Source organism: Eleutherodactylus coqui, chromosome 6, assembly GCF_035609145.1.
Source record: "Eleutherodactylus coqui strain aEleCoq1 chromosome 6, aEleCoq1.hap1, whole genome shotgun sequence".
Taxonomy (NCBI): Eukaryota; Metazoa; Chordata; class Amphibia; order Anura; family Eleutherodactylidae; genus Eleutherodactylus; species Eleutherodactylus coqui.
This window is the reverse complement of record NC_089842.1, coordinates 196,328,839-196,354,228: the sequence shown is the minus strand read 5'-3', so window position 1 is coordinate 196,354,228 and position 25,390 is coordinate 196,328,839. Positions and strand designations below refer to the sequence as shown.

General features: G+C 43.4%; 1 protein-coding gene across 1 annotated transcript in view; it reads right to left on the bottom strand.

Annotated features, from left to right (window-relative positions):
* Positions 1-25,390, bottom strand: part of PRKD1 (protein kinase D1) — a 125,693-nt gene that overhangs the window by 28,726 nt on the left and 71,577 nt on the right. Inside the window, exons 3-6 of the mRNA XM_066608576.1 lie at positions 14,168-14,299; positions 10,552-10,712; positions 1,338-1,623; positions 1,016-1,217 (exon numbers count right to left, since the gene is read on the bottom strand). Coding sequence (XP_066464673.1) covers positions 1,016-1,217; positions 1,338-1,623; positions 10,552-10,712; positions 14,168-14,299 — 781 coding nt within the window. The remainder of the gene's footprint in view (positions 1-1,015; positions 1,218-1,337; positions 1,624-10,551; positions 10,713-14,167; positions 14,300-25,390) is intronic.

Genomic DNA, 25,390 nt, shown 5'->3' with positions numbered 1-25,390 from the left:
TTTTTTGTGCATTTTCTCCTTTGTTTGGGAAAAAATAATAAAAATTACAAAAATCAAGTTTGGTAATGTTGCATCAGTAACGATTTGTACAATAAATGAAACACTTTTTATCCTGCAGGCAAATGCTATTACATTTTAAAAGAGCAACAATCCAAAATTTTTTCTCCATTTTGCCTCCCCCTCAAAAAAGTAAAATATAAGTGAGCCACAAAATGGTGCCAATAAAAACTACAGCTTGTCATGCAAAAAACATGGCTCCATATGGCCATGACAATGGAAGAATATAAAAAGTTATGGCTTCCGTATTACTGGCACAGTAATACGGAAGACAACTGTCAATCAGTGGCCGGAGGACGGAAATTGCTGTAGTTCATGAATATCGAGCACTAGCTGCTACTAATAAAACACAAGTTTCTCCCAAACTATTGTATAGATACATACAGCAGATATATGTAATCAGTGTGAGTCTCTCTTAGGGCGCCTTCATGCTGATCATTTTGCATAAGCTACCAATGGGCACTAATTGCTGTTAGTAGTTTATTAAGTTCATTTGCATGTATTTAGAGAACAGCAGGTGGTCTGTACTTTAAATACATCTGCTTTGTTCTGCCAAGGGCTGCAAGCTGAATTCACTGTTATTATTGCTCCCCGCGGAGAACTCAGCCTGAAGTCTTATTATCGGGGACAATGGATTTTATGCTGACTTCAAGTCAGCAATGAACGAACAGTAAACTAAAAATGGGCACACATTTACACACAACGGCTAATCATTGCATGTCAATGAGGCTTTAGTCAGCCATTCTGCTAGTAATATATAAGCCAGGACTACTTTCCCAAACTTCCCATGCCGCCCTTGCATAGCCCTGCTCCAATCAGCTGCAAGGTAGCATGAGAATGCTCGCCCCTCAGTTGCACGTAGTAACTAGCAGTGACCCCATGTTCCTGTTACTAGGGAAGCCAAATGCCTTACAATATCCAATCAATGCTTTTGTAGCCATGTAATCATTTTATATACCTGATCATACGATCTGATGTATCCTGATCCTGGTCGGGGTCCTGCATGTCTCCATTCTCGCTTCGGCAGCCGGTCATAATGCTATCAGAATCTTGAGTTAGGGCCTCATCTGCATCGTCCATCAGTCTGCTGCTTGGATCGCTTTCATTGTCACTGCCCTCTTCCATGACAACATCAGATTCTGCTCCAGGACTCAGCAAGTCTCCAAAGAGAGAAATAAAACACATATAAAAGCTCCACTTTTCAGTGAAAGGACTAAATTCTATCTTGTATATTAAAGCATACCAAAATGGACGCCACACAAAACACTCATCATATATACCTCCATTGATGGCGACCTCCCCAAGGCAGTTGTGAGGCACTTTAGTTGCACAACGCTTGTGACAGTTAAATTTGCAGTCCTTGCACTGCAGCCCTTGACGGAACAGACCTTTTAGCAGCTTCTTACAGTACTGGCACACTGTCGGCCGGGTATATGAGTGGATAACAAATGTGTGAGGCACTTTGACCTTGGAGAGCAAGATCTTGTCCAGCTGGATGGGACGACCAACGTACGGTTGGGAACTAGATCTCTTCTCCCGAACAAAAGACTCTGATGGACTTTTTTGCTGAAGAGAGAAAGGATGTGAAGTTTAGAATATTCCATAATTGCACAAGTAAATTTTGTAAGGCTGCATTTCCACCAGATTTTTTTTCTTGGCGGTTTAGAGCAATTAAATGGTGTTTAAGTTTTTTTTTTGTTTGTTTATCATTCAGTTTTTTATTGAAAGCAAATATGGAAGTTATACAGTACAAATGCATAGACATAAACCTGATATCGTACAAACATATGAGCCAGTAAACTTATTTTTAATCTACATCTGCCTTGTACTTATTAGATTGCCACTATACTAATATACTGTTTTCTTATACTGAGCAGTTTTGTTAAACTGTTATTTGCCACAATACATTTACTATAAGTTACCGTAACTTAAGTGTATTTAAGTGTTTTTAATGTGCATGTTAACCAAGTCGAAAACGCTGCTGAAAACTTTGGGTATCAGGTGACATGCCCCAGTTTTGCAATTTTTAACTGGTGAAGCACCTGCAGCACTAACTACCAATCTACTTCTATCTAATGTGTACGGTTATCTTAAGAGTAATATATATTATCAAGCAGCCTGATAATCAGTTACATTTGAAAGACATGAGACTTGCCCTTCCTATATGAAACAACACATGAAGACAGACGTAGAGAAATCTGCGGCCGAATGGTTAATGCACAGCTGACAAAATCGACGTATCAGCTGCACGCTTTCTGTGCTGCACATCAAAATGATTTGCCATCTCTGGAAGCACATAAAAACTGCATCCTGACCTGACCGCGTGTCCAAACTAGTGATGAGCAAACATTTGAAAAGTTCCATTAGTTCACCGAATTTTGGCAAACTGTTTGGTTCAACCTGAATTGGTTCACACCGAACCTGAAATTCACCAATAATTCTAAAACTGGTGTATAACACTGTCAAAGAGCTATAAAAGCCTGTATGCTGCTTCTAGGGGGTCACCTAGTGGTATATATCTAAGTATACTTTAAAGCAAAGTTAATGGGGGAAAAAGACAGCAATGGAGGAGACGGGGGGGGGGGGGGGGGACGGGGGACGAGACACTACCGGAAAAAAAAGATGGAAAAGTTTAAAAAATAAAAACAAAGTAGGAAAAGTAAAGAGTAAAACAAAGAAAAAGAAGGAGGAGGAAAGAAGGAGGAGGAAAAAAGGAGTAAAAAGGAGAGGGGGAGAAAAGGAGTAAAAAGAAGGAGGGGGAGAAAAAAAGGAATAAAAAGAATAAGGGGGGGGAATAAAAGGGGTAAAATGAAGAAGGAGGAGGAGGGTAAAGGAGTACAAAGAAGGAGGTGAAAAAAGGAATAAAAAGAATAAGGAGTACAAAGAAGGAGGAGGAGGTGAAAAAAGGAGTACAAAGAAGAGGAAAAAAAGGAGTACAAAGAAGAGGAAAAAAAAGGAGTACAAAGAAGAGGGAAAAAAAGGAGTACAAAGAAGAGGGAAAAAAAGGAGTACAAAGAAGAGGGAAAAAAAGGAGTACAAAGAAGAGGAAAAAAAGGAGTACAAAGAAGAGGGGAAAAAAGGAGTACAAAGAAGAGGGGAAAAAAGGAGTACAAAGAAGAGGGGAAAAAAGGAGTACAAAGAAGAGGGGAAAAAAGGAGTACAAAGAAGAGGGGAAAAAAGGAGTACAAAGAAGAGGGGAAAAAAGGAGTACAAAGAAGAGGGGAAAAAAGGAGTACAAAGAAGAGGGGAAAAAAGGAGTACAAAGAAGAGGGGAAAAAAGGAGTACAAAGAAGAGGGGAAAAAAGGAGTACAAAGAAGAGGGGAAAAAGGAGTACAAAGAAGAGGGGAAAAAAGGAGTACAAAGAAGAGGGGAAAAAAGGAGTACAAAGAAGAGGGGAAAAAAGGAGTACAAAGAAGAGGGGAAAAAAGGAGTACAAAGAAGAGGGGAAAAAAGGAGTACAAAGAAGAGGGGAAAAAAGGAGTACAAAGAAGAGGGGAAAAAAGGAGTACAAAGAAGAGGGGAAAAAAGGAGTACAAAGAAGAGGGAAAAAAAGGAGTACAAAGAAGAGGGAAAAAAAGGAGTACAAAGAAGAGGGAAAAAAAGGAGTACAAAGAAGAGGGGAAAAAAAGGAGTACAAAGAAGAGGGGAAAAAAAGGAGTACAAAGAAGAGGGGAAAAAAAGGAGTACAAAGAAGAGGGGGAAAAAAGGAGTACAAAGAAGAGAGAAAAAAAGGAGTACAAAGAAGAGGGGGAAAAAAGGAGTACAAAGAAGAGGGAAAAAAAGGAGTACAAAGAAGAGGGAAAAAAGGAGTGCAAAGAAGGAGGAGGAGGAGGTGAAAAAAAGGAGTACAAAGAAGGAGGAGGTGAAAAAAGGAGTAAAAAGAAGGAGGAAGAGAAAAAAAGGAGTAAAAAGGATGACAAAGGAATAAAAAGAAGGGAGGAGAAACATGAGTAAATAGAAGGAGAAGAGACAAAACGGAGTACAAAGAAGAAGGGGAGAATAAAATGAGTAAAAAGAAGAAGAATGAGGAGGAGAATTAAATGAGTAAAAAGAAGAAGGGGGAGGAGGGGGGAAAGGCGTAAAAAGAAGGAGGGAAAGTAGTAAGAAAGGAGGAGGAACAAAGGAGTAAAAAGAAGGAGGGAGAAAAATGAGTAAAAAAAAAAGTAGGAGGAGAAAAAAGGAATAAAAAGAAGGAGGAGAAAAAGGGAGTAAAAATGAGGAGGAGGAGAAAAAAGTAAAAGCTAGTAGGAGGATGAGGAGGAGGAGAAAAGAGTAAAGAGAATAATAAGGAAAGGGAGAAAAAAGGAGGAAAAAGAAGGAGAAAAAAGAAGAACAAGGAGGAGGAAAAAGGGAGGGAGGAGGAAAAAGGGAGGGAGAAGAAAAAGACTGACCACCCGAAGTTCAGATTCGCAGAGAAACAAACTTCCAGCAAAGTTTGCTCAATACTACTCATAACCTTAAAAATGTTGCAGATTAGTACAGTCCGTGAATGCAGTAGCTCTCTCCCGCCAAAAAAATGGGAAGTCAAAGCATGCAGGATTATCAGCTACATCTGACCAAACTCATCACTATATAAATTGTGCAGATGAAGTAATTCCCCAAGTTTATTAGAACCCAACACAGTAAATAAGCCACAATGGACATTTTCATCGCTGTGGTCAGTTGACTTTACAGCTGAAATCAATACTGGCCATTGGAAACTTACATTACATGTGTAAAATCACATTCTCAACTGTAAATGAGGATGCGGCATAAAACCTCAGTTTACATAATATCAGTTAATGTCTTGGCTTGTATATCATAATCACTGTAAGGTACTCAACCTCAATAATCTGCAGAAGATAAAACAAATAAAAATGCCCCATCGCTGGCTTTGCTGGGAGAACAGAGGCCCCAGAAGCTTTTCAGCCTTGTAAGCCTGATCTGTGGGCTATTTCCAAGGGATTTTTGTTCCAGACTGAGCTCTGGCTGGAATTGCTCCAGGAAATGATTGCTAAAACCAGATTACATGATGGAAACTGCAGCTGATCGGGAGCTCGGTGAGAGGTGCCATAACCCATTCACTACCGAAAGGAAACTATGAGTATTTATTAACCGGCAGACAGGATCTGTTGACACTAAAGTGAAAAGGTCAAAACTTTAGATCCTCAGCTCTAGTGGACGGGGTACACTGTGAGGAAACTGCCACTACGTAAATAAGATTTATTAAGCCATTTCCCGCTTAATGACTTTACCATCTGGAAACATGCAGTGCCAACACTAAAGGGTTAATTCCGCCAGGACTGTTGTGATGCATCAATCAGCTCATTGAGCAGACAGCACAGGACCATGATAGTTGTGTGCAGCCAGGAAACACTGAAAGGATGTAGTCTGGAGATGCATGAGGTGCAGTCGTCAAGTGTGGAGCTAAGCCAGCAGCAGGAACTAGGCCCCAGCCAAACCAAACAGCAATGTATGCTAGAACAAGCTTAACCTCCCCTTCTTTACACACACGCTGCCTCCTGGAATAATAGGAGGGTTTCTTCTCATGCGTAAAGCCCTGTCCTGACCACTGTCTTCGCAAACACGAAACGCACTAAGCGGATACGGGTCTGCGGTTTAGGCGCCAACATTTTTAAAACTAATGCCAGCGATCTTTTACTGACGAGCAGGTGCACCTAGGCAAAACGTGCACTACAATACCTGGGTGAAGTCTACCATGTTGCCGTCGCTCCAATGATTACTAACCTTTAACCCTTTCCAATGCAGTGTCGGACCTCATCCAACATTGAAATTTCCTTGCATGGCTCCCAACTTGGGCGAGGTCCGGCACATTTCTAACACTATGCATGAGAGGGGTCCGTCATTGGAGTTTTCTTCTGCATGTGTAGATTACACTATGCAGGGAAAAGGTCAGATGCTGGACCTCTTTCCTGCATAAGGTAGTGCGTGCATTTTATTTAGATATATACACACACAAAATCATGTTTCCCAAAAATAAGACAGTGTCTTATAGTAATTTTTGCCCCCAAAGAGGCGCTAGGTCTTATTTTCGGGGCGTTTTATTATACTTACCTACTAGGCACATTCCAGGTCCCTCCTGCTGGTCTCTGGTGTTCCAGCACGCTTGCTTGCAGTCCTCAGCCACCGACAGAGGATTGCTTCCTGGTAATGGAGTTCGTAAACCCCGCTTTCAGGAAGCGATGGCTCTGATTGATTCCTCGAGCGCTGAATTGACTGGCTGAGCTGTGGCGTTCGAGAACCAATCACAGCCATCGCATTAGCTCATCGAGCGCTGCATTGATTAGTTCTCTAGCGCTGCAGTTAACCCAAATCACAGCAATCTCTCCCTGAAGGCACGGTTTACGAACCCCGTACCAGAAAGCGATCCTCTGTCGGCAGCTGAGGACTGCAAGCAAGCGTTCCGGAACCCCGGAAACCAACAGGAGGGACCCGAGCGAGCCTGCTAGTTAATGTATTGCTTTTTCGTTTTATGCAGTGTAGCTAGGGCTTATTTTCAGGGTATGACATATTTCAAGCCCCTCTCCATCCCCACCTTATTTTTTTGGGGGGTGAAAACAGTGTATATTATATATTTAATACTAATATTTGTAATATACAAATAAATACAATAAAAACAATAGGTCATTTTCTGACAAAACATTTCCTTTAAATTAACCAAACTGTAAATTGCTGCCAAATCCTTTTATACAATGCATATGGTTTTCAATACTAAGAGTCAATCTTGAGTCGGCTACCTGAACCAAGTGGGGATTGAACTCACAACCTTTAGGTCTGAAGATACTGAAAGACCTGTCATTTCTTTCCTCGCCACCATCTTCTTTATAGTACATATGCAATATATTAATACAATTTACATACTTTACTAATTCCATCACTCACTGTTAGACTGTGTTCACATCTGTGTGGGAGGCTCCGCTGGCATGTGGCGCTAAATGACAGATACCACGTTTATGAAAACATGGACAGGAAAGCGTCAAACAGATCTTAGATAGGTAGCAAAAAATGGTTTTTTTAGCTTACCTGGCGCAAAGCGGGGCCCCCAACTTGGAGGAGGGGGCTAACCAGCTTAACACCTGTAGTCCAAGTGAGCCCATAAAATTATGACGTCATCCCTGGTGCTCTGTGGGGGTACAGGTCCAGGTGGCAGCAGGGAGAGCCCCAACACTAATATAATGGAGAGGTAATGTCCAAAACAGAGTAAAAAACTGCCCAAGCAGTAAAGAATCCCGCGCTCGTATCACTGTATTGTTTGTTGTTTTGTTCCCCTTGGTGGGATATTACATACCCCGTTGGAACTTAACGGACCTGAACACAAGTGAATTGGGTCTATTGGGCACTATTGGTGGCCACCGTCTGATCGATCTTCTATGAAAGCTTGAAGTCCGTCTTTCTGCTTTTATGATGGAACAGAAAAGTGGAATTCACAATGTAGATGTGAACACAGCCTAACATGGCGCAAACTTCCTTCAGAGCCTAAAACACGGGTTTCAACCAGGTCACTCATTCCCAAATAAGGGAGATGGAATAATACATCTGCAGTGCCACCTATTGGAAGGCAGGAAAGCTGTCTTTCCATAGGTGGCGCTGCAGAGGTATTGTTCCATCTCCCTTAGGCCGCCTGCAGACGGGCAGGACGGATCCGACCCGAGCGCCTGCAGGGACCAGCGCGTACTCACCCGTGGCCCGCAGCTCTAGCTCTTTCATGTGTCGGCGCATGCGCAGACCGGAGCTGGCGCCGGGTGAGTGACGTTTCTGTGCGGGGGCTCTGCGAGCTTCGCACAGAAATAGGGCATGCCGCGGTTTGTTTCCCGCGCGAGATTTCGCGTGGCCAAACTGCGGCCGTGTGCAAAGGATTGCGTTTGTTAACGCAATCCTATGCAGGCTTCCAGCGGCGGAAATTCCGCGGAAAATGCCGCCTCGGAATTTCCGCCCATGTGCAGGGGGCCTTATTTGCATATTACCCAGAAGAGCATAAATGGCCTTACAAGTCTCCTCACTGTCCTTCTAGGTGCTCTCCCTGAGGAGACAAGATAGCGTTCCTGACTCATTCCCAAAACATTGCGTACTGTAATACATAATATCCTCTCCTCCAAGTATACTAACCAGCCAATTTACTCATGCTGTAGCATAAAAAAAAAAATGAAGGTACAGAAAAGTGATGCTGGGTTGAAGAATGAGATTCAAAGACATCACATACCTCAAGAACTGGGGCTGAGAGGAGACTGATATAGGAAGCAGATGGCAGCGTAAAGGGACAGGAAAAAAAAAAAGACGTAATGTTAAAAAGAAGACAAACAAATGAAAGATTTGGTTAGATGAAAGAAAGACAGAGGAATGAGAGAGGGCAAGGTGATCCTGATATAGGTTCTACATGAATGAATTGAACAAGCCAAGGATGGGAAACCCCAGATCAAGCGCCAACCTCCCTCATGTGAGACCAAACAACCGACGGGCAGAAACAAATGTTCACAAGTAAGAAGCCTATCAATTCATCATGAAGAAAACCTTCATAAGATGCATCAGACATGTCCATAGGCCTGGGTCAATATACTGGCAGTTGTTTGACCATGCATCCGCTCTTTAATTAGGAAACTGCTACAATCACAGGAGACTTTAAGGTAATGAAGGGTGGCAGCTGCAGACAGCCATTTACAGCCGCCCATAGGAAAGTATGGGTGTCCACAAATTAATTCAAGTGTGCAGATTTGTTTTGCAGACTTTTTGGTCCAGAAAACAAGATCGCAGCATGCTCCATTTTTGTGCGATTTCCTCAGGGGCGGCTTCCGTGGATAAGCAGGAGATTCAGAGAAAAAAAAATTGTACTGTGCATGTCCCACGGCGAGCCATGAGTACCAAGCGCAGTACAGCGAACCCAGAAGTGGAGAGGTCTGTGCGGATGTCACTTCCGGGGAAACAAAGGTACACGGGGGCTCACTGGCTGCGGGCATGGCTGGAATCCGTGCAGAAATCCTCACACGGAATCCGACCTGCCCGTGGACATTGGGCCTAACTGTTGATACCATGGCACTCAGCCAAAAAAGTTTTTAAAAAATTAGCCCCTTAAGAGATGCAGCCCTTTCTTATTTCTCCTCACCACTTACAGAAAAACTTCTATTTTTCCCTATTGGAGGGCTTGTATTTTTTGCATGACATGTTGTTGTTGTTGTTTTTTTTCAATAGTGCCATTTAATGTACCATAAAATGTTCTGAAAAACTTAAAAACGTCTAAGTAGAGTGAAATTAGGAGACAAAAAATGCAATTTTGCCATCTTTAGGGGCTTACTGTTTTTATGAAGTACACACGGTGGCAAAAAGGACATGATAACTATATTATGTGGGTCAGCACGTTTACAACAATACCACATTTATTTTTTTGCTGTACTACTATTAAAGAAAAAAAAAATGTTTTTCAACATTTTTTGATTGCTATAAAACTTTATTCTTTTCTTGATAGAGTTATCAAAATCTTTGGGTGTTTTTTTTTTTTTTTACGCGACGACCTGTGGTTTCTATTGGTATTAATTTGGAGTACAGATGCCTTTTTTGATCACTTTTTATTAAAAAATTTTTCTTGAAGACGCGGTGACCCAAAAAGTGCAATTCTGGTGTTGTGCATTTATTTTTTACAACACTTACCATTTTGATAGATCAGACTTTCATAGTCATTTTTGGGGGTTCAGATTACTTTTTTTAAATCATAAATACAGGAAAATGGGGCATTTAAAACTTTAATATCCTTGATTTTTTACAATTACATTTTTTTCCACTTGTTTTTTTTCAGTCACCCTAAGAGGACTTCAACTTGTGATCATTTGATTTTACACCATACACTGAAATCCTTCAGTATTGCAGTATGTGGTATTTCTGCCAGCACTGCATTAAGCCAGATCACATGCCTGTCTTATTAGGCAAAAAAAGATGGCAGCATTGGGGGCATTTAGAAGGCCCTTGGCTGCCATGACAACCAGACAGGCACTTCGCAATCTCATCAAGGGGTTGGCAGATTAAACGCTGCTGTCAGAATTGACAGTGGCATTTAAATGGTTAGCAGCCTGAGCGCTGATTGTGGCTGTTGAGGGTGAGTGTCAGCTGTCTAAGATGGCCAGCACCTGGCATGCATGTTGCAGGCTCGGCTCTCGGGCCCACTCCATACAAACCCTGCCCGCCAGAGGGTGTACTTGTAAGTCCTTTAGAGATGAGGGGTTAATTTGCTAGTTTGTGAAAAGTAGAAAATGCCCTTTTTTTTTTGCTCTACAAACGAGATCATTTCTCCATCTGGCCATAAACTACATTCACAATGACATCTTATAACATTATGAGTCAACATCACATAGCATAAAGGTGTTTACACTCCATAAAAACAGCATCACAATATGCAACTGTTTGTACACTGCAATTTCTGTACACTATTTCAGTGTATTAAAATTACCAAATCAGCTATGAATACAGTAGCCTGGCTCACACATTAACAGTCATGCCCAATCACATACCAGAAGCGCCTCTTCTGAAGAACAGGAGATAGGTTCTGCTGACACAGTGCGTATGCTGGATAATCCAGTTAGTGACACGTTTGACAACCTCCGCTTCCGGACCCCGCTGCAGTTGTTCGGTATCTTGAAAGCGCATCGTTTGTGGTAGTTGAGACCACAACCTGTAGAAAAAAGGGAAAAAAACACTGTAAACTATAAAACACAACAAAAAAAACTCAGTAAGGATAGGACCACACTGGAAGTGTAAGAGAATGTCACGGGCGAGAAAATCGCGCATGATTTGTGTGTTGCGAGACGCGCACATCTCAGACAAATATTAACGCCCTTCTTTTGAGTGGGGTCATACACATAAGCGATGCAGGAAACAAATCACGGTATATTACATATTTTTGCGTGCTGAGGATCGCAACATCCCCAGAGTGATGCGAGGCTGCTTTGACATAAAAATGCATCGCATCTGCGGGAACTTCACATGGCGGGGAGTGCAATATGGGGGTGGGATTCATAGCCTCATATCGCATTCGCCTGTGAGAAGTTAAGGCTGATATGCACGCAATGATTATCGCTCAAAATTCGTCTAAAACGACGGCTTTTGAGTGACAGCCATTGTGTGTAAATGTGTGCCTATCATGCACTTACCTGCACTCTTTGTCCATCGCTGAAGTTCTCTGCGGACAGCACTGATAACATTCTTTCAGCAGCTGCCAAGCTGATAAACAATAGCGATGTATTTAGAGAACAGACCATCTGCTGTTCTCTAAATATATGCAAATGAAGCTAGTTAGCTTCTAATGGGCTGATTTAGCCCATTAGTTCCTAATGCAAAATGATCACTCAAAACTGTCAATTTCTGACAAGTTTTGAGCGATCATCTTGCGTGTAAATGGACCTTTTGGAATGTTATGTATATAGTGTATGTAATTTACTAATTAAAATCATGTTGTCTGGACAAAGTCCCCATGGACCATACAATAGTGTGCAGTATGGTGACCTTCTTAATTGAACAGCTTATCCCAAAATGACTGACTGCTCTCGGTGATTCAGTAGTTTCCCAGCACATTATGCATTAGCGGTCACTGGATTTAATCTTTATACAGGGTTAAGGTGTTAAAAGTTAAGTAGAAGAGCAGCCAAGTCTGTAGTCTTTCTACTTCCTTTCATAGCTGCTCATGCGACAAAAATCCAAACACATGAATTGGAGGGGCCGTTTACGCGAAGGCTCATGAAAATGCTATTCCAGTAATTCTGACAATTTCCAGACCAACGAGTTATTGTTTAGCAAATACATAGCAGATAGCCAGGCGAAAAGTAAAAATAATCAACTATGGTGAAAGAACAAAACGCTAAACTCAAAATCCAAAGTTTGCAAATCGCTGCAAACACAGACAAAAAGCTAAAAACAAAAGCTGTTAAATTAGATATCTATGGTGCCAATGTTAATACTGCATTGTATCCATAGAGGTGAATGATGCTCACCTGCGTACTAGAGCTGGCAAATACAAATGCATCAACTATAATGGAAGTGGACAAGAAATCTAGATTACAGATCCGTTTGGATCCTAAAAGACCTGTCACCATAGTATGTGGCACAGAGATATATAGGATTTAGACGGTATTATGTTCTTTTTCTCAGCCTTTATTGTACAAACCATGCCAATGGTAGTTGTCACTTTCTGTATGGATGACACCCAACTGAGCCGCTATAGAAAAATGTACTGAAGTAATCAAAGAAAGATCAATTTGCTCTAATGGCAGATGTCAGCTCTAGGATAAATGCTTGCACAAAATCCATAGGCAATAGCAAGGCGGAAAACATGGCAATAAATCAAGCTTAACAACAGGCAAGGAAAAGGGAGAAATGTGCAACAATATACAATGTGGTATAAAGTCCAGCATTATAAAAATGCAATTATACTACACTAAGGCCGCCTGCACACGAGCGGAAATCCCGCCGCGGCAAACAAATACGCACTCCTATGCAGACGGCCGCGGTTTGGCCGCGCGAAATCTCGCGCGGCAAACAAACCGCGGCATGTTTTAATTTTCTGCGGGGCACGCACTCACCCGGCCGCCGGCTCCGGGCTGCGCGGCCGCCGGCACATGAAAGAGCCGGGGCCGCCAGGCGCGGGCGAGTACGCGCTCGTCCCTGCAGGCGCTCGGGTCGGATCGCGCGGCGAGAATTCTCGCTGCCGGATCCAACCCGCTCGTCTGCAGGCGGCCTATGGCCGCCTGCAGATGGGCGGGTCGGATCCCACTGCGAGAATTCTCGCAGCGAGACCCGACCCGTGCCCCTGCAGGGACCAGCGCGGGTCTCACCTTCTCCCGTGGCTCCGGCTCTCTGATATGCCAGCTGTTGGCCAGCCGGAGCATGCGCGGAGCGGAGCCGGTGGCCTGAGAGTGACATTCCTGTGCGGGCCTCTGCGAGTCCCGTGCAGAAATAGAGCATGCCACGGTTTGCTTTCCATGTGTGATTTCACGTGGACAAATCGCTGTCTGCCAAGCCTTTTTTTTTTTTTTTTTTACCACAATCCTATGGCAGCTTCCACAGGCACAAATTCTGCGGGATATCCCGCCGCAGAATTTCCGCCCGTGTGCAGGGGGCCTAAGGCTGGGTTACACAGTGACTAAGGCCTCAATACACATTGCGCAGCCCAAAATCACAGTACTGCCATATTACATTGGTTAGAAATTTGCCCCACTCCGAAACTCACAAGACAACCAGAGAATTTGGATTTCTTGCAATTGATGGATTGCAGAAACATATGAGTTGCAACACAACTGCATTCACTTACCATATTTTTCACTTTATAAGACGCACTTTTTTTTTAGCACAAAGCACAACTAGGCACCAATCAGTTGTACCTATGGGCGGCTCTCCTCCCCTGCTATGGAGCCAACAGTCGTGTGATAAGGAGGGGAGGAGAGCCGCCCGTATGAACAGCTGATTAGTGAGCGCGGGCGAGAACTGTTGCAGCTCCCCCGCCTCCACCAATCAGCTATAGGTACGGGCGGCTCTCCTCCCCTCCTTATTGCACAGCTGTCAGCTCCATAGAAGGGAAGGAGAGCCGCCCGTAGGTACAGCCGATTGATGCCAAGTTGTGCTGAAATGTATACGTCATAATAAGATGTGCCATACAGCGTTCCAGAAATAATGGGTGACAACTAGTGGAATTATCATCCCATTGTCACTCAGCTCTTCCAAGATCCTGAATGCCACTAGCGCACCGACTGTAAATTCAGCAGCCACAGCAGTGATGACAGTCGCTAAAGCTCTGCTAGTGGAAGAACAGGGTTCGGCTGTGGTGGCTTCTGCATTAGAGGCTACGTTAAAAGCTTTTACCGCATACGTTTAAAAGAGAAAAAATGCCTGGAAAAAAAAACAAAACACAGCACACCACTTCTTTTTTCAGGTAACCCGCCAGACATCGCAATGAAAAACCAACAGATCTCATTGTTGTCCACCGGGTCCATCATGCAGCGATCTGGCAGTTCTGCTAGATTGGTTATTCTGCTCCTCTGACGGTTCACCACAACAGAAAGAACCCAAATGTGAGCGAGGACCTACTGGTACTTCATTAGGCATGGTCAAAATGAATATTCTTTATTTCCAACTCACCCTCACATTTGAGGCCTTGCCTTACCAAGCCCCAGAGCATCTCTCCGCAGTGGTCACAGAACGCCGGCGCACGGTACGAGTGGACATACAACGTATGCGGGCGAATCTGGAAATCTTCAAAGGTTGCAGAAGCTAAAAATAAAAAAAAAAGTTTCAATATCAATTTATTTTAGTTTGACTACATATTAAATTGACAACACGGTTAGTGAGCAGCGCCCCACTTCACTGCAAGCCAGGCAATGAGCCAAACACGTCCTAGCAGCAGTGCCTGGTATAGCAGCTCAGTCTTACGCACTTAAGATGGACTGAGCTGCTCTCCAGCCAAGTGACGTCACCGGTCTGAGGAGAGGCTGCGACGCTCACTTAAAATGCTGCCGTCTCTTCAAACGGCTAAGTGGCAGGGCTCTCAAGCATCGGATATTGATGACCTATCATTAATACGGGAGTCCTGGAAACCCCCTTTAAATCCAACACCTAGTTAAAAAAAACAAATCTGGTCTGGGAGGAGCACTGCATACAATTTCTGTCTGGTTGGCTGTGTGACCCTTCTTTTTAATGTTCAGCAGAAGTGTAAAGCAGACATTGAATATAAAGATTACCCGGACTACATAAATGAGATGGAGACTTTTAGGTACCTAAAGGGGTTGTCCAATTGTAAACTATCAATGGCCTATCCTCAGTTAGGTCACCAATAGTAGATCAGTAATTTTGCTGGCGACAGACGCCCACTGATCAGCTGCGCTTGCGCAATGAACAGATTTCTGCAGGAAGAAGACAGCGCCGTTCCTAGTGCAGTGGTCAGTCTTTGTATTACAGGCTACTTTCCCACTCATTTCAGTGCCTGCAATACCAAGCCTGGCCACTACAGTGGGAATGGAGCTATCCTGCTTCATGATAATAACGACTCAATGCACAAGCACATCAGCCCAGTAAAAAGCTGATTAGTGAGTTTCCTGGGTGTTAGACCCCCACCAATCTAACTATTGATGACCTAAATAGATAGGCCAACAATAGTTTGCAACTAGACAACCTCTTTAATTCGCTCTTTCAGAAGTCTCATCTCAACTACGGAGCCTTTCTCCTGGAAAGTTTTGGTGCTCTTGTACCCTTCTAACAGGAAATGACTTGATATATGTGAACAAGCTCTAACAGAATGTAGTAGGATGGAGGAATACGGCTGGGGTGTAACACCAAAAGGAGGAGGACTTTTGGCAAATATCTTAAAGTGCAACAGATTCACAACAGAACAAAAATGCTTCTTATAACTAAGAACTGCAAGAAATGCAACAGTGCCAATACCAGGATAGCAAAGAGGATGGTCACAACCTGGATGCAAATCCCAGCAGGATGCTGCAAGCCATGTACGCAAGAAACCCCGCCAACACCGGACAACCTAAAACAGTCTCCATAGAGGAGTGAGAAAGATGCCTCCTAGCTGGAACCAAAACAGACAGCAACTTAAAAAAAAACCTGTTGTGCGTTTGGAGCAAAAATATTTACATTTTTCCCTCACTGATTTCAATGTGTTTTTAAGAAAGAAAAGCAAATGAAAAGCTTTTAGCTCGCTACCATTCCTGTTGGGTCTCCCCTTTTATTTATTTTTTTTACAGGAATATGCATTCTGCAGTGTTATTTTTTGCTGGAAAAAAAAAATAAAAAATTGGAAACCTAAAGGTTATGTTCATATTTGTGTCCATGGTTCCATTTCTCTGCACCGTTAGGGGAGCAGGAAAGGGGGATCCCCTGGCCGAATGGATCCGTCTTATGACGGAACCGAACGGTGCCAAACAGACCTCACGGACTGTAATGAGGTCCGTTTGGTCTCGGTTCGGTAGTCTAGACAATTTCTTATGGCATTTTGTGCCAGATTTGCAACAGAACCTACGAAAGGAGGTTCATAAAGCAGGTGTGAACACAGCTTTCAGTTTTTTGTTTTTTTCAGAACTTTGAAACCCAATGAAATCAATGAATTGGGGGGGGGGGGAGGGAGAAAAGTTTTTTTCAATTTTAATTCTGTTTTTCTGCTACAAAGTCATGCCGGCGAAGCAGAATTGTGACTGAAGGTGTGAAAGGGTCCATAAACAAGTCCCACATTAACCTCTTAAGTGGCGGGTTTCTTACCACCCTGTCGTACCAATCAGGGCAGGTTTTTTAAATGGTCTAATCATGTAATTTTAACTAATTTTCCAGTCGCGTTCCAAGAGCCATAACTTTTTCATTTTTGACACAACCATATGAGAGCTTGTTTTTTGTGGGACAAGTTGTACTTTTTAATGGCATTGTTTTTGGGTACATTTAATGTTTTGCATAACTTTTGTAAAAAAAAAATAAAAATATGAAATTCTGCCTTTGTTTTTTGGATTTCATTTTTACAGCGTTCAGCGTGCAGAATAAATGGTGTGATAACATTATTCTCTGAGTCAGTACGATTCAGGCGACACCGAGTTTATACAGTTTTGCTATTTTTGTACATTTAAAACTTTTTCTAAAAGGTTTGCTTTTGTGTCGCCACATTCCAAGAGCCGCATTAATTTTATTTCCCATTGCCAGAGATCTAGAAGGCCTTGGTTTTGCAGGATAAAATATCTAATTTTTAGGAACATGTAAAATTTTGATCGCTTTTTATTGCATTTTTTCTAGTGGCAAGATTAACAAAATCTGTAATTCTGGCATGTTTTTTATTTTTCACTGCATTCTCTGAGCAGTATAAATAATGTATTAAAGTAATTCTACAGGCCAGTACGATTATGCCAATACCAAATTCTAATAGTTTTTTTTATCTTTTTCGCGGCTTTTTCACAGAAAAAAAGTAATAAAAGTTTAAATCACCTTCCTTTTGCCATATCTATAATAAAAAAAATCTAAAGCATAAAAGAAAAATACATATTTGGTATCACCGCGTCCGTAAAAGTCCGATCTATCAAAGTAGTGCATTATTTACCCCACACGGTAAACGGAGTCCCGAAAAAAAATAAAAAATAAGGAACTAAAGAAATGCACTTTCAGTCACCCTGTCCCCAAAAAAATCCAATAAAAAGCGATCAAAAAGTTGTATATATTCCGAATTGGTACTGGCACCCCGCAAAAAATGAGCTCTTGCTCAAATATGTCAACGGAAAAATAAAAAACTTATTGCACGCAGAAAATAATTTTTAAAAATTGTCTTCGAAAAAAATACAAGTACTACAGCAAAAATCGTAGTAATCGTACTGATCCATAGAATAAAGTTATCGTGTCATTTATGTTGCCGTTTCTGCGCCGTACAAACAAAATGCACTGAAAGATGGCGGAATGTCATTTTTTTTTTTTCATTTTACTCCACTTAGAATTTTGTAAAAGTTTTTTAGTACATTATATGGTACTTTAAAAAGCACCACTGAAAGATACAACTCGTTCCGCAAAATAAAAGCCCTCAGCTATGTTGATAAAGCGAGAAAGGTGTTGTTACTTACTTGGTGTTTTTTTTTATAATTTTTTAACTTTTTTTTTTTAAATAATTTTAAAAATTTTTTGTCCTCTTAGGGGACTTCCATAGAAGTTTTCCACCCATCAAGACCCCCTGATCACATTGCGGGGCTCCATGGTGTCAGCCCTATACATGCCGCAGTCGCATAGATCGCGGCATGTAACGGGTTAAACAGCAGAGATCAGAGGTTTTCTCCATTCTCTGCTGTGTAAGAGCTGGTGCCCGGCTATCCTCTGACAGAGGGAGCCCCCTCCCTCTGTCAGCCCTTTACATGCTGCGGTCGCATATACCGCAGCATGTAAAGGGTTAACAGCAGAGATTGGAGGTTTTCTCCTTTCTCTGCTGTGTAAGAGCTGGTGCCTGGCTATCCTCTGACAGCCTAGCACAAGCTCTCCCTGCCACAGAGACTATCACCCGGCTTCTGACAAGCCGATTGTTTTTCACGCCAACCTGTAAACAAAGCAGTGCAGGAGTTTAAAAAAAGAAGCGGAAGGTTGCCGGCAGATCGGTTCTATCTTCCTGCTTCTTTTTTAAAAGTCCTGCACTGTTCTGTGTGGGACTGTGTAGACAGAGCACACTGCCACAGCTTTTGGCAGTGTGCTCTGCAGGTTCCATAGTGCAATATAGCCCGGAAATCGTCCGAGCTATATCACTATGGGCAGTGGAGCTTGTCCTGGAAAATTTCCGGGTGTGCCACTAAAGGGGTTAAAATTCACCTTGCATAAGTCCTGAAAAACTGAATTTATTAATAGCTGTATGTTCGTTTTCTGGTGTAAAAAGTCCCAAGATATGGAGCACACCACATCTACAACTTTTTACCATTTCACTACTTTCTCACCACTTTTCAAAAAAGTGTTGAGAAAAGTGGGCGAAGTTCAATGGGTGGTGACGGCACCTTCTGCAGGCCGCCAGATTTGCTATAATTTATACCAGACACTGGCAGAAATTATACCGCAAATCTTTAACTGCTCATAGCAGGCGAAAATTTCATTTCCTGGCATACGGACAGCCCAACATGTGCCAAATGTATTGAGACATGTGCTCTTCATAAACTCTGCACACCGGTATAACGCTGGCACATGGAGCACCGGGCTTACTAGATCTCGATTTACAGTGCTGGCTTCACTGCTGTATATAGGGAATTTAGCTTTATGTTGGCACCATTTAGCCAATTCTAGTCCTCAAGTACTCAAAACAGATCATGTTTTCAGGATTTCCTTACCGTTTCACAGGTGATGTCATTACAACCAGTGCCTCAGCTGGCTACAGTGGGAGACTCGAGCATTTTTGTATGTGGGACGTCTCTCTCAAGCTCGACAGAGTACGTTCGCTCAACTCTAGCTTCATGTCCACGGGCGGATTTGATTTGCGGAATTCGCGCGGGACATCATCAAATCAAGCCGTCCATAGGTATGTGTGGGCATCCACAAATTAATTAAAGCATGCCGATTTGACTTGCCGATCTTTCGGGCCGGAAAACAAATCGCAGCATGCTCCATTTTTTACCACACCCAAACTGCCCCATGTGACTACACCCTAAAAGGGCATAGGAGAATTGCATAAAACCCCATTTAAAGAGTTAAAAGCTTGCTATGCCCCATAACAGATAAAAAGTGTTAATATAACTCTAACAAGCCAGGCTGCAGTGACCGAATCCAAACCAGAGCCTACTATTCCTATTGCCTAAAATACCAAAATGGCCTACAGGATCTTTATCACAAGCGTGAATGGAGCCCTACATTGGTCACTGAGATTTATAGGCTTTCACCTCTTCAAATGAAGGGCTGAAATCCACATCAAAATCTGCACAATACATGTGGATTGCGATGCAGATCCATACAAAAAATCCACAATAAACTTTCTCTTGCAGAAAATCCACTGAGTGTGAATATACCAGAACACAATGAGGTCATCAATGGGTGGGAATCGTATATCCGCCGCTGCTCTTATGTGTATGGTGGTCCCTCAACTCTAAAACTGTTGAACTTCAATATATCTGATCCTTTGTTGCCAAAGGAGATAATCCATTGCCAAAAAGGTATTACAGCAGCTTATTCTCTCTGGCAATTGACATAACCATGCACACGCAGCAGAGTTGGTACAAATAGCCGTCACGGACGCTGCCTTTTTGTGTATAGATTATTCAGGGCCCTCTTACATAGGACAACCTACCGGGTGCAGATGCCCAACAGGCCGTCCCAGTGGTAATTGTTCCTGCACTTTTACCCAGGAGCGATCATTGCGGAGTGAATGGAGATGGGCCAGGGATCGTTCCAGCCCGTTCGCCTCCATTCACAGTAAGCAGGACGTTGTTCTTAAATGAACTGCCCGTTTACATGAGCCGGTATGTCATTCAGCTTAATGCATGCAGAAACTGGGCGACGAACTTTTAAAAAGCAAGCAAATTCTCATTCGCCGTTCAGTCGGGGCGTGACTTTACACTGAGCGATAATAGTTCAGATTCTTGCTGGACTTGCTGGCCTCCCCTGCACCAGACTCTACCCTCTCCATCCATCCTGAATGCGGTAGCCAGGCTCATCTTCCTGTCCAGCCGCTACTCAGATGCCTCTGCCCTGTGCCAGTCACTGCACTGGCTGCCCGTTAAATACAGAATTCAATTTAAACTCGCCACCTTCATCCACAAAGCCCTCCACAGCGCAGCACCCCCCTATAATCGCCTCCCTCATCTCAATCCATCAACCAGCCCGGGCTCTCCGCTCTGCTAACGAAACCAGAGTGAGCGCTCCTTTAATTCGAACTTCTCATTCCCGCCTCCAAGACTTCTCCAGAGCAGCACCGGTCCTCTGGAACGCACTACCAAAGGCTACCCGAGCAATCCAGGACTCGCAGAACTTCAGGCGTGCTCTAAAAACGCACCTCTTCAGGGAGGCATACCGCATTCCCTAAACAAACCCCTCTGTACTCCGCCTGATAACATGCTCCCTGACCTACTGACTGCAATCCCTGCTAGCCATCATAAACCGCTCCTGCAGTCAATACTGTTTCTGCCGTCACACGGCTAAATGTCTGACCATTGTCTATGTGTATATCATCCCTCACTCTCCACCTCGCCATACAGTGCACATCTCCAGCCCCTTTACCTTCTGTATCACCCCATTACTTGTAGTATGTAAGCTCGTTGGAGCAGGACCCTCACCCCTATTGTATCAATCAATTGATTACTATGTAACTGTGGTTCTGTAATGTCTTTCTGTATCCCCTGTCTATGTAAGCGCTGCGGAATATGTTGGCGCTATACAAATAAAGTTTATTATTAATATTATTCAGATAATCGGAATGATTGTCTGCCCGTGTAAAAGGCCCTTTACGTTTCTGGTTTAGACCTACGATTATCTCTCAAAAGACATCTTTTGAGCAATAATCGTTGCGTACATTTACAGGGCAAGGTGATCGCTTAAACGTTTAGCGATCACTTTGCACTCCGAGCAAGGTATACAGAAGACAAGCAGGGCTGCTTGTCTTCTGCATCCAGCTATTCTCTGGTCGGACCGCTCAGCTGTTATACAGCCGGGCGCTCCGAGCGGGGTATGCAGAACACAGCTGGACCGCTGTGTTTTTCATATCTCGGCTGTTCACAGAATGCTCAGCTGGTATACAGCTGTGCGCTCCGTGCAGGGTATGAAGAACACAGCTGGACCGCAATAGTATCAGCTGAATCCCGCTGTGAACTCCTGATAGTTGTCTTTCAGCATGCTGAAAGGCAATGTTCAGCGACTCCTTAAAGGGGTTGTCCCGTGAAAGCAAGTGGGGTTATACACTTCTGTATGGCCATATTAATGCACTTTGTAATGTACATTGTGCATTAATTATGAGCCATACAGAAGTTATTCACTTACCTGTTCCGTTGCTAGCGTCCTCGTCTCCATGGTGCCGTCTAATTTCAGCGTCTAATCGCCCGATTAGACGCGCTTGCGCAGTCCGGTCTTCTCCCTGGTGAATGGGGCCGCTCGTAGCTCCGCCCCGTCACGTGTGCCGATTCCAGCCAATCAGGAGGCTGGAATCGGCAATGGACCGCACAGAGCCCACGGTGCACCATGGGAGAAGACCCGCGGTGCATCGTGGGTGAAGATCCCGGCGGCCATCTTGGTAAGGTAAGTAAGAAGTCGCTGCAGCGCGGGGATTCGGGTAAGTACTAAACTTTTTTTTTTTTTTTAACCCATGCATTGGGTTTGTCTCGCGCCGAACGGGGGGCCTATTGAATAAAAAAAAAACCTGTTTCGGCGCGGGACAACCTCTTTAATGAAAACTGTACGATGTCAGTGCAGTTACACAAAACGATTATCGCTCAAAAGACGGCTTTGAGCGATTTTTGAGCGAGAATCATTGTGTCTAAATCAGCCTTTAGACATTACTGATAGGATCTTATCTTACATTCTCTACTTTTAATGCGCTTTATTTTGTTAACCTGTACGACACATCAGTCTGTTAGCTCATACATCTTTTTTGTTTGAGGATTAGGAAACATTCCTAACAAGTGGAAAAAACACTCCCGGAAGCCGAGTGTTGTCCTGCCAATAACATTTATTACTGTCCCATCAGCTCCTACAAGGCTATATAGCTTTCACAGATCATTCGTTTATAGGATAGATCTCTGTGGTGTGAAAATGTTGTCACACAGAGGTGGCGGATATCTGTCAAGGAACAGGAAACCATTGATGTCACACAGCTTCCCTGTGGCTTGACCATTTGTAGACCATGCCTCACACATATAAAGCAGCCACAAAAGCCACAACATGTACAATTCTGTACAAAAGAAGATTGAAAAGTTGTGGGAAACTATGGGTTTCTTGTTCAAGGAGTCGTATCTGGTCACTCTACCCTTTTTGATGGGCTTTCCTGTAAGCCTCCTTATAATCCCTCTGGTTACGCACCCACTATATGCTGGTCCCCATCGGCGAATACCCTAACCTCCTCTCCCCTGCTCCAATCTGTTATATGGGTATGTTGAGCGCTCATTGGCCCCACGGCTACTCCTTCCATGCAGGAACACTCGGCTCTGCTCAGTGTACGTCTGATCCCAATTTAAAAGTGAAAATAAGCGACCCCTATACAAGTCAGCAGGTTTAGCTGATGCTCATCTTATATCTATGGGCACCTTTACACTCCTTGACTTTTTGTTGGGCTGTCCCTATCCTATGGAACTATAAGGCAGGACTTGTCAAAATGACCTCAAGATAAACCTTTACAATCCATAAGTACTGTACGAATATTATAATTAACCAGCTCTTAAAAGTGGTTGTAAACTATTACTGTCTATCCTCAGAATAGGCTATCCATAGTAGATTGGCAGAGATCCCCCACTGATCATCGGTTTTCCGGTCTGGTGTTGTCATACACTGAGCCTATATCTCCAGGAAGTAGACACCTCCGTTCTCACTGCAGTGCCCGATTTGGTAGTACAGGCCAAGTTCCCACTGAAGTGCATGCCTGCTGTACCAAAATCTGACCACCGCAGTGGGAACGGAGCTGTCTGCTTTCTGCAGAAATCAGTTCAGTGCACAGCAACCCAAAGAAGAGTTGATCAGTGGGGGTCCTGAGCAGCATAAACCCACTGATCTACAATTACTTGCTTACCCTGTGCACAGGCCATCAAAAGTTTACAACTGGACAATATTAATAATTTTGGAATTTTCTTTAATCTTCTGCTGCAACGGTCACCTGAAGGTGTAGTTACATTGCTGTTGCAGTACATCTGTCATGAAATGAGTGGACATGGGGGCATCCATACGCCGTTCAAATATGAGGTGGCGTGTATAGATTTTCCCCATTTAAGGTCCCTCTGTCCAATTTTCAATGCATTTTGCTGTTCTATACGAGCCCAGTGAGGTAACCCCTCCCTTTGCAAATTACTTTCCTCTCAGTGAGGGGAACGAGGGGGTCATCCACTCAGCTAATGCATAACCACCTCAGGGTGAACACATAGCAGCCCATAACACGCACTGAGCAAGTTATGTGACATGCAGGACAGTCAATATTATTTGACTGCAAACCTCGATATGAAATTGCTCATTCTGTGGATTATGGCAATAGCAGCATGAAAGTATTCCCTAATTAGAGCAAAAGCTGCAGGCAAAGACGTTTTCCACCCATTAACATTTATCAAGTATGCACTGGGAAGTTAAAAGTGTAAAATCAATAGGATCCAACTTCTGAGACCACAAGAAGTGGGCAAGTTCATATCTCCCATAGGCTTGGATAGAGTGGCCACGCATGTGTTCAGTCACTACTCTATACAAAAGCTTGCCAATAAGACTGTGTCCACATGAGCAGGAACTGCTTCAGTTCCCAAATGCACTTAATATCTGTATAAAAATGCACAATTGTTCTTTATACGAACGTCATAAAAAAATTCAGGTTCTTAGTGTATAATTTGATCAAACTATGTGGGCCCATCTGCCACATCCAAGCGAACCTTGATGGATGGGTTCCTAGCTCTATAGACACATTTATTTGGGTTCAGTCACAGTTTATAGCTAGGTTTCCAGTTTTTCCATTCATATGGAGGTTTTTTAGCCCAATGGTAAAATTACACACTGAACTCCGCATCTAAAAACTACGGCTCTGTGTCGCGGTTTTTGGAGCGGATCTGCACATAGAATTTGCTTGTCAATGGCAATGCTGACATTGATTGAAAACGCCTTCCGTCTATTCACTTATTGAAAGGTTTTGCCCAAAGAAGACTTCTATGGTATATTCAATGTAGCTGTGTCTTGAGCACGGCTAAGATATTCCTGTTCGTAAACTCCTGGATGCTGAAAGGGCAATAGTACACAGAATGTAACCCTGCCGTTCAGGTAATATAAGGGCGGCTCGTATAGTCAGATGCATCTGCCAGAGGAAAGTGTTGGGAACACGACTGACAATTCTCCTGCACCAGTTTGTTTCTGATACTGGGAACACGTAGAAGACCTAAGTGCATTTAGAAACCGCAAAAGCGGACATGCAGGTAGTCTGTGATTTTAAAAGTTCTAGCGTTAACCTGAGAAACCCACAAAAAAAATACAGCATTTCCTCAATGGACCAGCGTGGTTAAGCAGGCAGCTATATATAAACACACCATTAAAATGCAGAGGGGAATGTGTCCTTAGATGGCAGTGAAATTCTTTGGTTTTACAGGCTGTAGACAGACTATTGCACCGGAGTGATTAAACGCTGCTCAGTTCCCCAGCTTTCATTACTGCGGGGTCGTAGAGTCACAGCAGGTCACCGACCTTCTTCAGGCTGCAGCCGCACTACCAGTTTCCACCCCTCTCTTTGCACACAGCCAACAGCCCTATAACTCACATTATGCACCGAATGACAAAGCTACAATTCAGGGTTTTCTAAGACAACTGTAAGGGCTAATTTTCACACGGGTGAGCAAGATATTGCCCCAATATCGCGCTCGCCAATGTATGATGTACCCGCGGATGCGAGGGGTTTTTGGGACAAAACCGCCTCCCATCACTTCAGTACACTTGCAATCGGCAAGCGTTTCCCATTGTTTTCAATAGTAAACCTAGCATCAGTCGTGTACCTCGCACGCCGTGCAATGCGTTTCCCGGCTCCAATAGAAAACAATGTGTGAGGCGTTCCAAGAGAACGCCCAAAGGTAAGACATGCCGTAATTTTTTCCCCGAACATGTATATGATCCCATTCAAAAGAATGGGGTTCATATTCGCTCATCTCACAAATCCGGCGTGCTTTCCTTGACTGTGTGAAAACAATATAACTGTCTCCACAAGCTAGGTGTCTA